General features: G+C 40.1%; 1 protein-coding gene across 1 annotated transcript; it reads left to right on the top strand.

Annotated features, from left to right (window-relative positions):
• The first annotated feature begins 700 nt into the window (after positions 1-700).
• On the top strand, positions 701-19156 carry tp73 (tumor protein p73). Its single transcript, XM_078254671.1, has 12 exons — positions 701-982; positions 1963-2211; positions 11723-11909; positions 12199-12314; positions 12952-13061; positions 13537-13679; positions 13905-13993; positions 14252-14379; positions 14729-14883; positions 15071-15203; positions 16563-16656; positions 17065-19156. Exons 1-12 carry the CDS (start codon positions 962-964, stop codon positions 17464-17466), a joined length of 1827 nt encoding a protein of 608 aa, XP_078110797.1. The 5' UTR covers positions 701-961; the 3' UTR covers positions 17467-19156.
• Positions 19157-19614: the final 458 nt, after the last annotated feature.

Raw genomic sequence — 19614 nt, 5'->3', positions numbered from 1 at the left:
TGTTTCTTCATCGATTCATTTGACAATTAACTTCTTAATTCATCTACAGATTGTATTGTCTTCAAAGTATCAATAAATATTTTTTAAAAAGCCATGCATCTTCAAATTAATTTTTGAATCCAAACCAACACTCTCAAGAATTCTCACATTTGAAAACCAGTGAAAGTCAAGTTAGTTGTTTTGAACCCAACTGTTCCCTATATGATGTGTTGTGCTGCATGTACCTGAGTTAGAGTATAGATTCAAACATCCACGTATCAGTGCATTCTCATTTAACCTACACAGTTTGCATTAAGTCGAGGACAGTGACCTGTCCCTTTTTGTCCCTTTGTGTTAGTCGTCAGTGTTGTTAAAAACACAAAGCTGAGCTGAGGTGAAGTGATGCAGTTTGCTTCAGGTTGGGGTCTGACCCCTGAACTCTTTCTCATTCTTTAATGTGTTTTCCTTCCTGCCGCTCTCTCCTCTCCCCTCTCTCTCTCTCTCTCTCTCCTCTCTCTCCTCTCTCTCCCCCTCTCTCTGTTCCACTCTCCGTCAGACCAGACAGTGTTTACTTAGTGCAGGCCTTCACAATGTGTTTTGGAGCAAGTGTGTACATGCACCCCGGCATTGCTGTCTATGTCCGGGCTTGCCATAATTAGAACGTTGTACCACTTTTTTTTGGGTTCCCATCCCTCTTTCCCTCTCTCCGTTTCTCCCCTCTTCTCAGTCTATCATTTCTCTCTCTCCACACCAGTCCTCACCTTTCTCCCTGTCCTGGCTGTACATGCGAATGTGTGTGTGTGTGTGTGTGTGTGTGTGTGTGTGTGTGTGTGTGTGTGTGTGTGTTTGTGTGGTGTGTCCACTGATGCACACGACACTTGATCTCTCAGGTTAGGCTATGGTCCTGCTTCACTCTCTTTGCTTTGCTGTGTTTGGATGTTTCTGACTGAAGAGTTGACAAATGAGACTAAAGCACTAGAAGATGTACTACGTGAAAAAGAAGGTAAAAAATTATTTGTTTTCTTCTGCTCATAGGGGAATTTTGCGTGTATGAGTAGCTATTGCAGTGTGGGCATGCCATCAGTGTCATCTACTTAACACACGTATGTAAGTACAGGCAGCAGGGATAAATCTTGGGGTAATTTTTTTAAATCAATGATTTAGGTGGTTTGTGTTCTCATATTTTTACGTGTATGTTGGTTTGTTGACTCTGAATCAACTGGTTGGATAATAGATCAGTGTTGTTCAAAGAAAGTCTGATAGTGATGAGTATGGGCAGGAAGACTCAGTGCTGTAGTTGGCTGTTTGTGCTCTTTGACTTTTCTGTGTTTTTGTTCAAGTAGTGTAACAGGGAATCAACAAATGAACATGGATGATCCAAAAAATAGTAATTACAGCAGCCCCAAAGCAGTTTTCCCTCTACGGTAGCATCTAAGTTTGTGTTCAACTATACTGCATATGGGCCTCACAGAGTGCGTTAATTTTAATAAGTGTGTCAGCATACCCACGTCAGTTCAACAAATCTTCCCTCTTTCAAAACACAGCGGAGAGAACAAGAGGACAATGGCAGGCAATTAGGCAGATTAAACTTGTGTTTTACAACTTGTCTCATATAGCCCCAAGGAGGCTACTGGGAGGACCTCACTGCAACCGCCACTCACTTACACTCACACAAGCACATCAGTTTGTGTCTCTGCAATCGTCTTGATTTTGTCACCAAATCTTTATTTTTGTTATTTTTCATGTATAAATCACACAAAAAGTGCTCAGCGTTGATCTTGGACACCTACCTAGGCAGTTACACATGCACCCGTCCCACACACATGCAGCGTCACACTCACACTACTCCCTGTAATCCGACCTCCCTTTAAGCTTCCAAGCCCCTGTCTCTCCGGCACCTCGTATACCTGTGACCTCCCTCCTTCTCTCCTCCCTCCCTCCCACTTCGCCTCCCTCATCTCTTCCCTCTTCTTTTCTTCCCAGTCCCAATACAACTTGCTGAGCAGCAGCATGGAGAGCTTGGGGAGCCGCGCGACGTCCGCCAGCCCCTACAGCTCCGAGAACGCCTCCTCGTCGGCCGTGCCCACCCCCTCACCCTATTCCCAGCCCAACTCCACCTTTGAGGGCCTGTCGCCTGCCCCGGCCATCCCCTCCAACACCGACTACCCTGGACTGCACAACTTCCAGGTGTCCTTCCAGCAGTCTAGCACTGCCAAGTCTGCCACATGGACAGTGAGTACACATACTTTCTTGGCTTTGGCATGCAGTGTGTGTGTGTGTGTGTGTGTGTGTGTGTGTGTGTGTGTGTGTGTGTGTGCGTGCGGCTCTCCGTCTTTTCCTTTCTTTCTGTCTTACTGAGTAACTATTGTGCACATACATAAACATCCACACAAATACATTATTCCACACACACTCACTCAAGCCAGCACCATGTGCAGGCGTGTCACGTGCAAGAGAAAGTAGTCATTCAGTGATTCATCATGTCTTCTAATCACCTCTAGCAGTCCAATCTAATGTGATGAATGCAACAGGGAAAGTTTCATACATGGTCGAGAACGTTTTTGTCCTGTATGTGTTTGTTTGTCTTTTAGACAATTCAAGCACTTAATCTATTATAAGAAAACAATGTTTGTAAGAAAAATGTATCAATAGACAATTTATCATAAAGCACAAGGTTCAGTATTAATTTGAGAAGTTAATAACAGTTTCCTCTACAGTGTCACTCAATGTCTTTTATATGAGTTTATGTACAATGAGTGTAATGTAAGTCTAGGAATTGTGGCATCACTTATTGCTACACTATATAAGATCAATGCAGTAATATTACATTGTAAAAAATTATGTATTATTACAATAATAATACAAATATTTGGAAAGGCTAAATAGTATGTAGTATGTATGTCAGTTTTATTCCCTATATGATTCTGTGGTTATTCCATGGTGATTTTTGTATGAGTTGCTGAAAGTCAACATCTTTTGCATCATTTGTTTTGAACTTTTGGGACATGCTTCTTACTTACAGGGCTTCCACATGTTGAAAACAATATTATTTTATAGTTTTGCAACAGGGACAATATTATACATCTAGATTGTATTGCTAATTTAATAAAACATAAATGTAAAATATGATTTTTTTTTATGCTACTGCTCTTGCCACCAATACATGGTAGTAGCAGTAGCATCACTACTACTGAGAGGATACATTTTATGGGGTACAAGAATAAACATTAAAAATTCAGAAATTAGGGCAAGACATCACCAAACCACATAACTACCTTGTGATGTGATGGTGGTGAGAGGTGAAATAGGAGCTGTGTAATTTGTCATGACCCGATGAGAATTCTCCCGCTAGAGAGGTGTCACTGCCGACTGTCACACCGACTGTCTGACCTCCCTGAAACAAGAGGACCAAGAAACAAACTGCACTTCCTCCACTCAGTGTGTGTGTGTGCGTCTTCATGTGTCTGTGAGCGTTCAGGCCTGTGAATGTCTTTGTGATCGACTGAGGGGCTCCTCCGAGGCTGTGTGTGCTGAGAGTAACCATGCGTGGTGGGCTCCTTTACTGAGCCTTCATTGATGTAAGAGGATCTCCCTCTGGACATTAGAGCGGTGGTCTTTGACCTGCTGCTTTTCTTTCTCTGTCTCTTTCTTCCTCCGGTTTTAACACACACTCATGGCTGTCACCTCTGGCGCCTAAAGTTTCGTCCTTCCCCTTTCCTGAAATATGTCTATCATCTCCTTTCCCTCACTTCCATTCTCTGACTCAGGTCTTTCTCACGGCCAAACTACATCGACAGAAACCAAGAATTATTAGCTTGTTTTACCTGAGAAATTACTGCAAAGAAATGAAACCCAGAAATATGTCAGAAACCTGTTCCAACATGTTTGGTTAAACTACTCTGCCCTTTAAATTAAACCTGCCTTACTCTCCCTGACATCCCATTGGTTTACAGTTTGGAATATTCTTAATAACTTGATTAAGGAAATACATCAAATCAAAGCCTGATAATGCCCTATTTTTTTTACTTTGAAATGAAGGGAGCCTGCCAACAGTTCAGTTTCTTTACTCGCTACTCCATCCTGAAGTCCCATTTACCCCTTTTCAATGAAATAAACTTGTCCTGTCGACTTTGGTTTGCACGGATAATAGTTTGAAAATGATCCAAGTTTTATGAACGAAGAAGAAGGCTTTGAAGTCACCTGCCTGAACAATTCAAGTCATAGCAGGAGTTTTTCACTGGCACACGACTTAAGATACAGATGATGACGCAGCAGAAAAAGGATTGTGAGGAAGCCTGTGATTATTCAGGTTCCTCTGCTGCCATTAAACAGGAGGGATTAGAATGAGAGAGAGACTGGGTTATTGCGCATAGCTTTTATGAAGTTTACTGTAATGCTTTGTTTTTATCTTGCACACCTGATTATAAGATTGGCAAAGTATCAGATATATTTAAGTGTTATTATACCAAAGAGTTTTAATGTGTGAAATGATGCAGTATGATCATGTCTGATCCTGTACGATATGATACCATTGATCGCCTTACAGATGTTACATATACCTGTAGTAAAACAGTACATTTGTAATTGTTTCCTTTAAAAATTAAAGCATGCAGGAGTTCATCCATGATTCACAGAAGAAGAAAAAAACAAGTATACATCTACAGTATATAGTTTAAGGCTCACATCATGTTGGCGAGTCGTTTTAGAAGTGTATATTTTGAAAAGAAGAGATTACGCTCAAGCCTCTCGGAATGAATACGTTACTGCTAATGGGAGGGGATTTCCCAAAAAAGACACAAGGGGTGCATGGGGATTTGTGTGTGTCTAATGTGCATGCACATGTGGGTGTGTTTGCAAAAGTCAGTGCAAGGCCCATGTTTGAACATGCTTAACAAAAAGATGGCTATGTGGCCCAGACTGAGTCACCTTGTTTAAATGTTAACAGTCTCCGGGTTTCTTGCTGATTTCTTGTGGCCTCAGGCAGTGGGAATGCCGAATGCCATAGGGGCACATTGACTATAATCAGTTACCTTGCCACACTCATCCCCACCTCTCTGTCTACCACTAAGAGCAGGTGGCATGCGGTGCTTTGGAACATTATGAGAAATGCAGCTGCCTATTGCATTTCTTGTTAAATCCCCTCCTTTTGTCAACTGAATGATTGACGGGAGGTTTTTGGTTGCATATAACCATTAGAAAGGAGAAAAGAAACCAGGAGAAGTGATTGGAACAATCCTTTTTTCCCTCATCTATCATAATGTTTCCACATACAGTAAGTCTATTCAAGCCCATGTTAAGCTAGTCTGGTAATTCTCCAGGCCCCCTCCTGTCTCATCAAGACACTGTGCATTATTGATAATAGCTCTGAAACTCTGCTGCTTTCTTGCCTCTTGAAGATGATTCCTTGGCTACGACGCAGGCAAGCGTCACCATGGCTGGAAATGAGATCTAACACCTCAGCCTTGTCAAATAATAAGACCTCTTTCCGTATACTCAGACTTCAAGTTGTGTGTGTGTGTGTGTGTGTGTGTGTGTGTGTGTGTGTGTGTGTGTGTGTGTGTGTGTGTGTGTGTGTACAGTATGTGTCAGGAGTGGGAGGGGGTGTGATGCTGTGAGTGCGGGCTCGAGCATGCACTGCAAGGCGGCTTGTCAGAATCTGTTTTTCCCAGCTATTAGCCTCTCTCAGTTAGGACACAGGTCCCAACACGCCCTGCATAGAGCGTCTTTCCCTTCCTTTCCCAATGCATCATCTGCGTCCACATCACCATTGGCCTTCTAAGCATCCGATCTGGGAAAACACACTAAGGAAGATTTTTCACATACTTTACGGTGCTCAAATATGTTTCACAAATGTAGTTCATAATTGTTTGAGTTTGTGTGATTCAGATCGATTTGTACTACAAATGCAATGGATTTTTAAAGTTACCCTGTAGATGAAGGAGTTCTTAAAGAAAACATCCTCCAGGATTGATATAATTCCTGTTCGACTGTGTACATTGTCCAGTATCAACATTGGTCAGGAAATGTTCTGGACTGTGGGATGCCATCAATAATGTTAATTATTTGGTCTATTCTTCTGTGTGTCCCTTAACACATTGTAACACTGCATGTATGCCATCCTGTCTAGAAGACTTTTACAATCTTCATGAACTGTGCCAGTGTTGTAAATGCATCTTTGACCAATATGAACACAAAAAAAAAAAAAACTTGCCAGTGAAATTTCTAATTTATTGCTATGAGGCAAAACTGTTAGGTTTGCATGACTCATCAATTATTTCAGGGTTAGATCTTTAACTACAGAGAACCAAGTTTAAATAATAGCAGTCTCATTTTATCTTTCCTTATTTACTTCAAAAGTCTCATAGAGATAAAAAGTAATTTAATAGCAATTACCGTGACGAAAGTGTGGGAGAATCTCTAATTTTCTATATTGATTGGAATCCAATATAGTTACAGACATATAGAAATCCAGCTTATGCTGTGTAGATGTGTACGGCATGCATAATGTATGTTTGCTGTGTGTGTGTGTGTGTGTGTGTGTGTGTGTGTGTGTGTGTGTGTGTGTGTGTGTGTGTGTGTGTGTGTGTGTGTGTTTATATGTGTCAATGTATTCAATATTTGGACAGTTAAGCGAATTTGCAGCGGGCAAGCTGTTGCTTGTGACGGTCTGGCAATTATCACCTTGTCTTTAGGAGCCTGTCAGGACCTGCCTCTACTGGTCCACCGCATGGATGGATGGATGGATGGATGGATGGATGGATGGATGGATGGATGGATGGATGGATGGATGGATGGATGGATGGATGGATGGATGGATGGATGGATGGATGGATGGATGGATGGATGGATGGATGGATGAATGGATGGATGGACGGACGGACGACGGACGGACGGATGGATAGATGGACGGACGGACGGATGGATGGATGGATGGATCCATAAAGCTTAATACAGTAGTTCTTTGGAAAGCTTGTTTTTACAGGACATAGTCTGTTCAGTGTGGTTTACCTGATATTCCATAAAATAAAATAAAACATTTAATTGAAAATCTCCCTTAGAGATAGGGTGAGAAGCTCAGTCATCCGTGAGGAGCCAGTTGAGGTGGTTCGGGCATCTGGTAAGGATGCCCCCTGGGCGCCTCCCTAGGGAGGTGTTCCAGGCACGTCCGGCTGGGAGGAGGCCTCGGGGAAGACCCAGGACTAGGTAGAGGGATTATATCTCCAACCTGGCCTGGGAACGCCTCGGGATCCCCCAGTCGGAGCTGGTTAATGTGGCTCGGGAAAGGAAAGTTTGGGGTCCCCTGCTGGAGCTGCTACCCCTGCGACCCGATACCGGATAAGCAGATGAAGATGGATGGATGAAAATTGGTGCAAATTTAGACAGCTGGCCATCGTCATGTATTCCAATCTTTTTTTCCCCTCCCTTTCCGAATTTCTTCTACTCACTCACCTTGAAGATTTTGACAAAGTAAATAATCTCTTTAGCCTTTATTCGTGTTTGTTCTCTCTCTCCATCTATTTCTCCTTCCTCTCTATCCCTTCATCCTTCTCTATGTCCTGAAACGAAGCCCAGTTTATCCATCACTCAACATCTCTTGTCCGTACCAGAACTTACACATTAGATAATGTATTTTTACTCATGCTGCACTTCACATGACAATGACACCTGGAGCTGGATTTACAGATTAGTGTGTGTGTATGTGTATGTGTGTGCATGCCTATGTGTTGTTGGTGCATGTGCACACTGGTCTGTGTGGTGGACGAGTTGAGACGTCTCCCATGGCATCTGTAAAGTAATTTATTTTTTCATGAACTCTACGATGTTCAAAAACGATATCACCAAATGCTATTCCCCACTGATCCCACAACTTATCAAAACAACTCTTTTTTGTGTGGATAAAGAACTTTTTTTGCAATGGTCCCTTTCACAGTAATTTTGGGCCAAGAGGATTTTAGAGTGGAGGTGGAATTTCAAATCATGATTTACCTCCTGTCAGAATGATTAGATGCCTTCTAAAACATTCAACCTCATTTTCTATGTTACTCTTTTCAAATGCTAAAGGAGTTATTATTCTTTCTGTTGTGAGAATGCTGGAAAGCAACCCATTGGTCATCAGTTTTTGACATGTGAAAGTCCCTCAGTCTGTAACTAAAGAAGTCTGTCTGGCTTTTGCATCTCAGACAAATTATTTATTCATGGTATGGACGGGCTGTTGAGACTTGTCAGGTGAAGCTAGGAGGGAACAGGTACTGTAATGTTGCACAGGTATTTCCATTGGAAGGGCTCATGGCTAAGGGCGGCGTGTGTGTTTGTGTGTGTGTGTGTGTGTGTGTGTGTGTGTGTGTGTGTGGCTGTCTGGTGTCTGGGAGAGTCAAATCAGAGTCTGGGTCATCAGTGGGACATTTAAAGATTTAAATTTGAAGAATTTAACTGATCTCTATGCAATTGAAAAATCTTAAATCTCTTGAATCCTGGACATTACAAGTAGCGGTAAGGTAAGAGAGGCAAAGAGAAGCATCAATCCAGGAGTCCAGTCAAAAAAGTAATTTGTAATAAATATACAAGAATGATCTTAAGTGGGGAAGAGATAGGTTTGGAAATCAAAGGCAAGAAAAAGTCTTTTTTTTGAAATGTCAATGATGAGAAGACAAATATAGGGGAAAGCATGATGTGACTGGTCGGTTAAAGTGCTCGAGCACGATTTTGGGAAATGGCAAGGCTCTTCCTGCCTCCTGAAGGCCTACTTCTTTCAAACTCCAGTCCACACTGCCAGTTTGTAATACAGGCTTTCTGTAAAGTCTCAAGTCTCTTATTTTTTTAACTTTGGAAAGCCCCCTCCAGAGCCACAGAAGACTTAATAACTATTTTACCAGATTAAGTAGTCCTCCTTGTGATGAGTAAACTGAATTTTTGGTGGAGTGCCCCTTTAGGAAAGGTAAAGATAGTAGAAGATTGATGCTTCCAAAATAACATGTTAGCATATGTTGTGTATTTTCTGAAAATGATTGATAATTGATGAATGATACTTGTATACACGTTTTTTTGTTTATCTCTGCCTTTTCTCACCTATCAAATACCACAAGGCAAAATGCTATTCAAATTCCATATGCACATTGAGCTGTACTGTATTTCTGCCATAGGGTGCGCTGTTGTATATAGGCCCATTGTAGCAAGTCCACACAGGACAACTGTCTTCTCCGTTTTTTTCCCTGGAAGGTCTCAATTTTATTTCCACAGGGAGGATTTTTGAGATTTGTTGATTGTGTTGGGGCATGTTAAGGCTTCTCCATCCTTCTCGTCTTTGGATGCATCTGTACTTACAGTTACAGACATAGTACATAAGCATATGCATGTTTGTGTGTGTGTGTGTGTGTGTGTGTGTGTGTGTGTGTGTGTGTGTGTGTGTGTGTGTGTGTGTGTGTGTGTGTGTAAATGCTCGTAAACAGGAATCAGTGAAGACTTGGCTTTAGCACAGCACAGCATATTGCCATTGAACTTTACACTTTAACTGAGTAGCAAAAGTCTGCTGGATAATAATCATTTATTCATTCTAATAACACAGTAATTACCTTAACTACACAGACGTAAATGTACTGCTGACTGTTTTACAGTCCTCATGTATTTTCCCTTTCCTCTTCCTTTTATACTCCCCTTTTCTCAAATGACACACTTTGTTCTCCAGTCATAATTTTAAGTGACACTGTAACTACAGTGTCCTGTGGTCACAACCCACAATTCTATCAATATATTATCACCTAGCTATTTATTTGTCCACCTTCTTATTTTCAAATTATTCAAAATACTTTTTTGATAGATGACTTGGCTCAAAACCACGTGTTATTTCAATTTGAAATAACAATTCCACCTCCTGAGACATTGTTTTTGCCATGATGTCAGTGGTAGCACAGCCTTTGAGATTAACCCTCCCACCTTTTTTCCCCTCCTTAGGTTAATCCATAGCTACTTCTTGAGAGCATTCCCATGAAACAGAAAAGACACAAGCCTCAGTTTATGTGTCTTTCAGTTTATTTTGCAGTAGGTTGTTTGGAAAATATAAATGTGAAGGCATCAATTGATTTGATTTGCTCGATCGGGCTGATTCTTTATTTATGTTCATGTCCTAAAGTGTAAATTGGAAGTTCAAATTAAAAGAGAAAGAAACATTTCCTGCAGTTGGACATGCACAGTTTGTTGGACAAAGCATTAGAGGCAGACAGCTCTTTCATTGTATTGTTGTACGCCATATACAGTGGTGCAACTACCCAGTGTCAGAGGGGTATGCAGCGACAATTTTGGCACACCCCCTTTAATAATAAATAATAAAGGGCTTTAAATAATAAAGGTTTATTTTAAAGTATATCAGCGACGTTAACGGCTGCATGGTTGGCAACCAAATTGTGACAATTGGCAACCTAATCATCACCCCTGGTTGATTTGAGTGATGAGTGGCTTTCCATCTCTGTCTGCACTATTTCTTCCCCCAAAAAGGACACAGTGAATAGCTTGGTCAACAGAACTTCAAACCATACTGGTTTAGTTTTAGTGTGGTCTAACTAATAGAACTCCTACCTGATGTCATCACTGGTCTCATCTCTACTTGATGCCATCGCCGACCTCATGTCTGTCTCATTCACTCCTTGCCTGTGTTCTTCTCCACTAAGACATATTGTCACAACAAACATTATGTAATATATTTTTCATTAGTTTTTCCATATCAATAATATTAAGAAATGAATCTGTTGGTATCAAGTGGCTCCCCCTACACTTCCACCTAATGTTAGACCTACCTGTTGCCTTCCCCTGCCTTTCCTGATCTACCATCCTCACACCTACATGAAATGAACTCACTGTTAAATATAGCAGCCTAAATTCAATTCTTAAATCAGCCTAGTGATGGCATCAGATAAGACAACTATTATGTAGTAAGGTTGTGCTGCTGTTGAAATTACATTCACATTTTGTATTTTAAATATTTATATATTTTTTCATATTTATTTATTTTTCTTCTTGTCATTTATTGTGCATGCTACCTTATATTTACCAGTTGTTATTTGACCTTAAGAAAATTGAGATATGTCATGCATGGGATTGGTACCATAGGGTTTAACCAAAATCTAAATGTATGTATCAGCAACATTGGTTTGCATTAAGTTAGCAAACACTAGCCAGTCTGTTAACATGGATATTTGCAAGCCTCCAAGTTTGGTAGCAAATCTATGCATGATTCCATGGTAAACCAGAGTTATTGCATTAGTTATGTTTTCCAGATTCTTGTCATTTATTGTACATGCTACCTTATATTTATCAGTTTTCAGCTCAGCAACCTTGGTTTTGCATATTCTAAGCTAGCTGTAAACCCCCATTTGTAGCCCCAACAGCTAGCTGTTTTGCTTTGCTCTTTTTCCATAGATGGCAACTTACTACTCGTACGCTCGTACCTGCTCACTCAGCGCTCACAGCGCCCACCCCCTCCCCACTCCCCCTCCCCCCTATGACTTCTATGTCAACATTCTATGATGGAATCTTATGAGACAGGGCGCCTACTCTAGCCTGTTAGTCCTCTTAAATGTTATATAATAACATTGAGGCAATGCAGAAATGATTTAGAAACGCACAACAGCAGTTACATATAGAATATGCGCCGCATATAGTGCATACCCACTTTTTGCGCCACTGGCCATATATCAACCCAGACCACTGACTCAAGCTTCTCTTTTCTTGTGTGTGTTCTTTCCCCACCCAGTACTCTCCCTTGCTGAAAAAGCTCTACTGTCAGATTGCCAAGACCTGTCCAATCCAAATCAAGCTGTCCTCCTCTCCTCCTCATGGCAGCATTATCAGAGCCATGCCCGTCTACAAGAAGGCAGAGCACGTCACAGAAGTGGTCAAACGTTGCCCCAACCACGAACTAGGACGGGACTTCAATGATGGTATGATCAACAAGCCCTTTGACCCTAACTGACTGCACTTGGACATTTTATACTTTTACCCCAAAAAATACTTATAATATCCTCAAATAAGATTATTTTGTTGCTGGGTGAAACATTCTGGGTTATGAAGTCAATGACTGTGAAGAGGATAAGATACATCATTCATTAATCACAATATTTTGTGCATTTATCAATTAATAAACAAGACTGGCTAGTAGCCTATGTGTGACGCTTTGACTTAGATCAACCAACTGTGTCCTCACCCGTTCTTCCATCATTCTCTCCATAGGTCAAGCAGCCCCGGCAAGTCACTTGATCCGAGTGGAGGGGAATAACCTCTGTCAGTACTTGGATGATCCTGTCACTGGCCGGCAGAGTGTCTTCTTGCCGTATGAGTCTCCCCAGGTTGGTGGTTCATCAGCTACTGTGTATAATAGAGACACACAATGCTTTGTATTAGGTACCTTAGTAAACATCAGAAAATAAGGTCTACAGGGTTATGGGATATTTATTTTCATGAAGTATACTCATGAGGTGAATCCTTGTTGGTTTCCATTATACCAGTTAAAAAGGGGGGGTTGGCTGATAGTGAATAATAGCACACATAGAGAAAGCCTTGAAAAATGAAATGTGGTTGTGAGATGTAGATTTGTATTTTGTACATTCAGCCCAAATGTTGTTCAAGACACACAATGGATCTCGTCGAGCTTATACCAAAGAATAAGTCAATTTTGTCTATAAATAAAGATGCTGGGCATGTCTTAACAAGCACAAGAGTGAGAAATCATCATGTCTGTGATTGCACCTGAGGAAATTAATGAAAAGTAAGATTGTTTGTCTCACATCAAAGTGCACAACAACACTGCCCTCTGGTGGTGGATTGCCATATTTACTGGGAAACGGGAGGTTTGGCTTGTGTGCAGATGTGCAGATTGGAACCATATGAACCACATCAATTTCTTGATAAGTGTCAGAGACTAAACCAACAAGTAGACCAACAAAACATCCACTTATTGGTGGGATTCACTCTTTTGTGTTTCAGGTGGGGACTGAGTTTACCACCATCCTGTATAACTTCATGTGCAACAGCAGCTGTGTGGGCGGCATGAACAGGAGACCTATCCTCATCATCATCACTTTGGAAACCAGGGAGTAAGTCAACAATTCACAATTCATAGACAGTTCAAACCGGGTTCTTCTCTTTAATCTAACAAGAAATGATCAGCTCTTTGTCATGTGCTGTATTTTGATTCTTTCTGGTACTGGGTACTCAGATTTTATGAATTTACAAATGTTTTCTACATACCGGCAAAAGATACAGGACGAAACCCCTCAGACCAACCCACAGTTCAATGGGAAGGGCAGGACACACTACATTATACACATCAGTTTGTATGCACTTCTATTACTACATTTATTATTTAGTACCATTTACCACGATAATTTTTTAGCAGTATTATTGTAGCTATAGAGTATAGTGTGAGAATATTCAGATCCACCAAGCTGAAGTAAAACGGATATAGTGAAATAGTAACGACATACTTGGACTTAGAACTTTAGAGAACATACATTTTCTCAATAAACATCACTTGATGGTTATATTCTCTATCCCTAATCGTCTCTGCAGTGGTCAAGTGTTGGGTAGAAGGTCGTTTGAAGGTCGGATATGTGCGTGTCCTGGCCGAGACCGCAAAGCAGACGAGGACCACTTCAGGGAACAACAGGCCCTGAATGAGAGTGTGGCCAAAAATGGCAGTGCCAATAAGCGCAGTGAGTTGAATTAAAGTGAATGACACATTCATGTTAACCACACATTTAAATAGTTAAGTGACTTTTCATATGTTTTGATGCTTATATTCCTGTCTGGCTGTTGATTTACATTCAACAATAAACCACTGACCAAAATGGTGCAAGATAACTTGGTCCTCAAAAAGAATAAGATTGTGAAATGTGTTAGCAACCTTTTCATCATAATTCTGTTTCTTTCGTCTGCAGACTTCAAACAGAGTCCGCCAAATATTCCCAGTCCAAATATTAACATGAGGAAGAGGCGGCATGGAGAAGAAGAGATTTACTATATTCCTGTAAGTGCCTTTCACACACTTACCATTTTAGTGTTAACAGCGTAATATCGACATAAGATAGAGATGATTTAGACTTAATGATATTTTGGCCCTTTAAATTGTCGAAATCATTCATGTGGCAGTATGTGGAAATATTTATGCTGTGACTACAAAAGAGTCAAATAGCATTGTATCCAACACTGAAAACAAATGCACCGTTTTTTAAGACTCACCAGTCATTATCCCCTGTGTTATTGTATACGTTGTGTTTGTGTTTAGGTTCGTGGTCGGGAGAACTTTGAGCTGCTGATGAAGATTAAAGACAGTTTGGAGCTGGTGGAGCTTGTGCCGCAGCCACTGGTGGACTCCTACAGACAGCAAACACAGCAGCAGCTTCTGCAGAGACCGTAAGTCACTCCAACACTAATATATGCACAAGCACACGTACAGCTGCTAGTACAAATACATGCTGTAGGCAACATAGAGGTGTGTCTGAAAAGATTTGATCGATTTAAACACTTGCACATAAAAAGCTACATAAAAAACACACACACACACACACACACACACACACACACACACAGATGTCTTAATTAATTATTTTTTTTTAAAGATATAAACTCCAAATAGAATCACAAAAAGCCAAATTTAAAGGCTTGTTGACTTCATCACACTGTTGTGAAGTGTTTTCACATTCACTAACACACAGACACGCACATTCCTCTAACCTCAGCCATGTTCTCATCTTTTCTTTAGGAACCATATAGCATCCCCCTCCTCTTACTCTCCACTATCCAACATGAACAAGCTTCATGCCCACGGAGGCCTCAACAAAGTGCCCTCAGTCAACCAGCTGGTGGGGCAGCAGCCCCAGCAACATCACACTGCCCCCACCTCCATAGCTCATATGGGTGAGTATATATATGTGTGATTCAAATAAAATCTGATGTACTCAACTCACGTTTCAAACAAATTTGTTATAAAGTTTGATCGAAAAATATGAATGCCAAGAGAGCCTATTTATGCCATTACAGTTCTCAGTTCTTTGTGCTATTCTGCTGCTCGTTATTTCATTGAACAACCCTCCCTTTCTCACAGGCTCAAACATGCTCAACAGCCACCACATGCAGGGAAATGGTGATATGAATGGTGGCCACAGCAGTCAGACTATAGTGTCTGCCTCCCACTGCAGTCCGCCCCCTCCGTATAACCCTGACCCCAGCCTTGTCAGGTACCTCACCCTCCAATGACACTCCTTGTTTATCCTCCTGTAAAGGGCCAGCAGACAATCAGATGCACCTGTTGGGTTAAGCAAGTTTGTTTGGCTATGTTCGTACAAATTTGGCCAAACAGGTTTTTGGAAAAGTTCCTAATTTGCAGCAAAATGTGCTAGATCTAGATGGAACTGTGTTATGCAGTCAGTTTGATTTGATTATGGCTACTTTGTAAAGGCTTGCAATACATCACAAATCTCCTCGCAACCATGGCTGGTGCTATAATGAAGGTCCACTGGAGAATTGGCTGCATGGAAGTCATGTTTAGAAATAATTGGACAAAATCTGGAGAAAGTTAATTCAGTAATGTTTTAAGTAAAAGTGTGTATTGGTACGTTTGGTTCCAAACATTTGGCCACTTCGATATAAAAACTGCCCTGTCCCCAGTAGTATGAGATATGGCTAAAAGTGTATGTCAAAACAATGGGTGCTCTTGCCTAAGCTAGCTCCTAATCAGATGTTGACGAGCTCCCATTCAAAAACAGCACATTAATCATGTCTATTTACTCAGCTCATACAGCCAAGCTGCTCAAGAGTTGTAGACCTCCACTATGTCTGCCAGAGGATTTGTTAAGCCACCCAAAAGCCCAAACTGTGTGTCATACACTTAGATCTAAAATCATTCACACTGTCACTGTGTATACAGCCATCCTTTGCAATGCACTACAGCAAATTTTCTTCAAAAGAAATTTCCACTGTTTAGTTGTTGTTTAATTTAAAACAGTTTTTTTCCATGTTTTTTCTAAGATAATGTGTCAATGTAGTCGTTTTAATACTAAGATTTTGCTTTTGCAATTCTAACATTTTTGATACAACAGACTTTGTCCACCTTTTCGGTTTCTAGATTGTTGTTTATTGTACAGTTAAAATGCACAGTTAGCTTCTTTTTCCGATTACACTGTATGTTGCCAAAACGTTAACGTTTCGTGTATTTATAATAAAGGTTCTTCATCAAAGCAAGAATGGCCTTATGAATCATTAATATAAATGCATGTTTATGGTTTTACTTCCACTGCATCTATCAAGATGTATAGATTCTGTAAACTTGAGGCTAGATCTGTGCCCTACTTCTTTCACTCAGTTTTGAACTAAACTAATAATAGCTTGATCAGTGACGTAACATAACAGAATGAGGTGCTTTTCTATTCAGTTCTGTCTAAATATGAATGCTGTTAGGATATTCTTTATTCTACTCAAGCACAACTGCCCTTGTAATGAGTTTTAATAAAGTTGATTGTTATATTATAGTCCTACTTTTAGCTTTGTAGCTTTGGTCTAATGGCAGTCTAAGCAGCCCTGCTTTTCTCCCCTGACAGTTTTCTGACCAGTCTGGGCTGTCAGAACTTCATTGAGTACTTCACTTCGCAAGGCCTCCAGTCTGTCTACCATCTCCAGACTCTCTCCATGGAGGTAACCACTCCGTTCCTGCACTCACCATCTCACAGTGAAAATAACAAAACAATTCTGTTTAAAGGGCTTCATAGAAAACAAAGAAAAAGGGGGGGGAAACAGTAAAGGAATGAACAAACAACAGTGAACTTAAAACAGTAATAAAAAAAAAAAATTAAAAAAAAGTAGAAATGTCCCAGAGAAAGGTTTTTGAAAAGCCTTTGCCTTGACTTACTAAAGGTACCCTGTGGAGTTTTTGACCACTAATGATGATGTAGAGCAATGTTTTAAAGAGCAGGCCTCATTTTTTTTGTCTCTATAAGCAAACACATGAGGATGCACATGCACTCATGTCCTTTTCCTACTTTGATCATAGTTTTCTTCTACATTCTTATACTCCTCCATTGTTTAACTTTGTGCTGTCACCAGGATTTAGGTGCACTGAAGATACCGGAGCAGTTCCGCCTTGCCATCTGGCGAGGTCTGCAGGACATGAAACAAGTTGCTCCCCTCCAACTGCCTGCCTCCACTCATCACCATGACTATCACGGCCAGCCGCTTCTTCGCTCCAGCAGCAACATGACTGCCTCTGCAATGGCAGCCATTGGGGCTGCCAGTGGGGAACTGCAACGTCAGCGCGTCATGGAGGCTGTGCACTTTCGTGTCCGCCACACCATCACCATCCCTAACAGGTCAGGTGTCGTTGGGACGTCAGGGATGACAGGAGCTACTGATGAGTGGGCTGACTTTGGATTCGACATGCCCGACTGCAAGCTGTCACGTAGCAAGCACTCCATCAAGGAGGAGTTCATGGAAAGTGATGTTCATTGAGCCTGAAGAGAATGTTTTGGACTGTTTTACCAATATTATGGTCAGCATCAGCCTATTTAAGTAAAGGCATATGGATAGGGTCTTTAAATGTGTTTTTAGGTGTTGCTGTCAAATTTCAGTTAGTGATATTGCAGAGAATCAATATCCATTTTGATTGTGGGACATACCAGTGTGTTAATGCACTTTAATGTGCAGTCCTTATTTAGTGCTTGAACAATTTTTATACCCAGAAGATTGAACATGAGATGACACAAACGGACTTCATAAGTGTAAATAGCAAATACCACTGTGGTAATAGCATTGTCAAGGCAATGCTAGACACATATGGTCTTGACGACTTTTTGGAACTCTGCTAAGTGCATGTTAATAAATGTATTTTTTTTCTGGAAAACAGCATGTTTATTGGATGTCATGTGCAATAATACTTAGCACATTTTGCCCTTACTGCATCCAGTTACATTTATAGTGAATATAAAATGTAGCAATTTTACAATCACACAAATATCACAGACTTATCACCATTTCACAACTTGCTACTTTCAATTGTGTGTTTGAATACAAAAAAAATAGTTCGCAGCTGACTTATTTATTGTTCTGACAAGTTTACTTGTACAACTGTATATACTGTATCTTGTAAATGTTTTGGACTAGACGTGGTTGAAAAGGGGTATTTAGATTCAAAATGTATCTCCTGTTTGAACCAAATGTAAAGAATTGAATGGTAAATCTGGTAAAAACTCACAGCTATGGGAACACATAATCATGTATATTTTTAATGGCTATGATAATGTGATGACCTCTAGTTCAGTATACCCTTATCCTTTCATTGTTAAATTTTGTTTAATGGGATTTGGTATTAATAGTGTGTATTAATGAAAACTAATGGAAATCACTGTCAACACGTAATATTAGAAATTAGACATTGCATCCATTACTTTTTTTATCAAGTCATAAGAAATACTGTAATTCTTGTATAGACACACATTGCAAAATAGTTGAGAGACAAACAAAGAAACGATCAAATACAGTATTATATTTAAATAACAGGGATTTAATCAGAATTAAGAATAGCATCCCTGTTTACCGACATACTAGGCAAGACCTTAACATTTTGTAAGCCTTCTCTGTGTATATTTGAAAAACCTTGCAGGGCAAGGTCCTCATATATTGAGTATAGCTAGTTGTGTACCTAGGCTATGCATCTTCATGGCACTTGTTTGTGGATATTTAATAGCAACATTCCAGTTTTATTTTTAGATTGCCATCCAGCATGGTGCAATTCTGGTAAGGGTGTCAAATTTGTTTGTAGTTACTACTTCACTTTGTACCATGATAAGAATTTGTACCTGATTTGCATCCATTTGCTTTACAAAGGCCTTCTCACTTACCCACTAACCACAGACTGGTCAACAACAACAAAAAGAGCACTTTAATGCTGTAAAAGTAAAACAATTAAGGATTATTTGTGCTTATGATACGTATTATGCATTACCACAATGTGAATAGAAAAAGTGCTTGTTTTAATATCCCTGGTAAAAAATTTGTTAACAGTTTTGTAAAAATTACAAAAGTACATGTGTACCTATATAACTATTGCTGTTCATCTGTGTCCAAGTTCAGTGTTTTTCTCCCTTAAAATCATCAATATTAAAATAGTTGCCTTCCTTTAATGTAGAGATGGGCGGATGAAGCTCCGAAGCTTGTTTCACTGTGTGCATTGTACATTGTCTATGGTCAGCGCTTGTATCAAATGAAGAATACCACGTGACTGATGACGTCTTTGCCTTTAAACGTCACTCGTGTTTCGGAAAGCCCTTCATTTCATTTGACTGTTTTGAAAGTTTTACTGCTAAACTATGTAACTATGTTAAATATAATAACCTGTAAATATGATGATTTACACTAAAGACATAATCATAAGTAGCCTAGGCTATGATAACGAATATCATTATACAATCACATCACATTGAGATTCAAATGAAATGTTACATAAATATCAACCATGAAGTTAAAACACACATGTAAGGTTTTGGTGTCAGTAAAATGCATAGGCTTGTTGGATAGTGCGTTCATAAAATAATGAATTAATTAATGCATTCAATAATGAAATCAATAATTTACTGTAACATATTACACAATAGCCTACCA

Source organism: Sander vitreus, chromosome 7, assembly GCF_031162955.1.
Source record: "Sander vitreus isolate 19-12246 chromosome 7, sanVit1, whole genome shotgun sequence".
In the NCBI taxonomy this organism is placed as follows: Eukaryota; Metazoa; Chordata; class Actinopteri; order Perciformes; family Percidae; genus Sander; species Sander vitreus.
The sequence above is the reverse complement of the archived record's forward strand: the minus strand, read 5'-3'. Positions and strand labels throughout refer to the sequence as shown.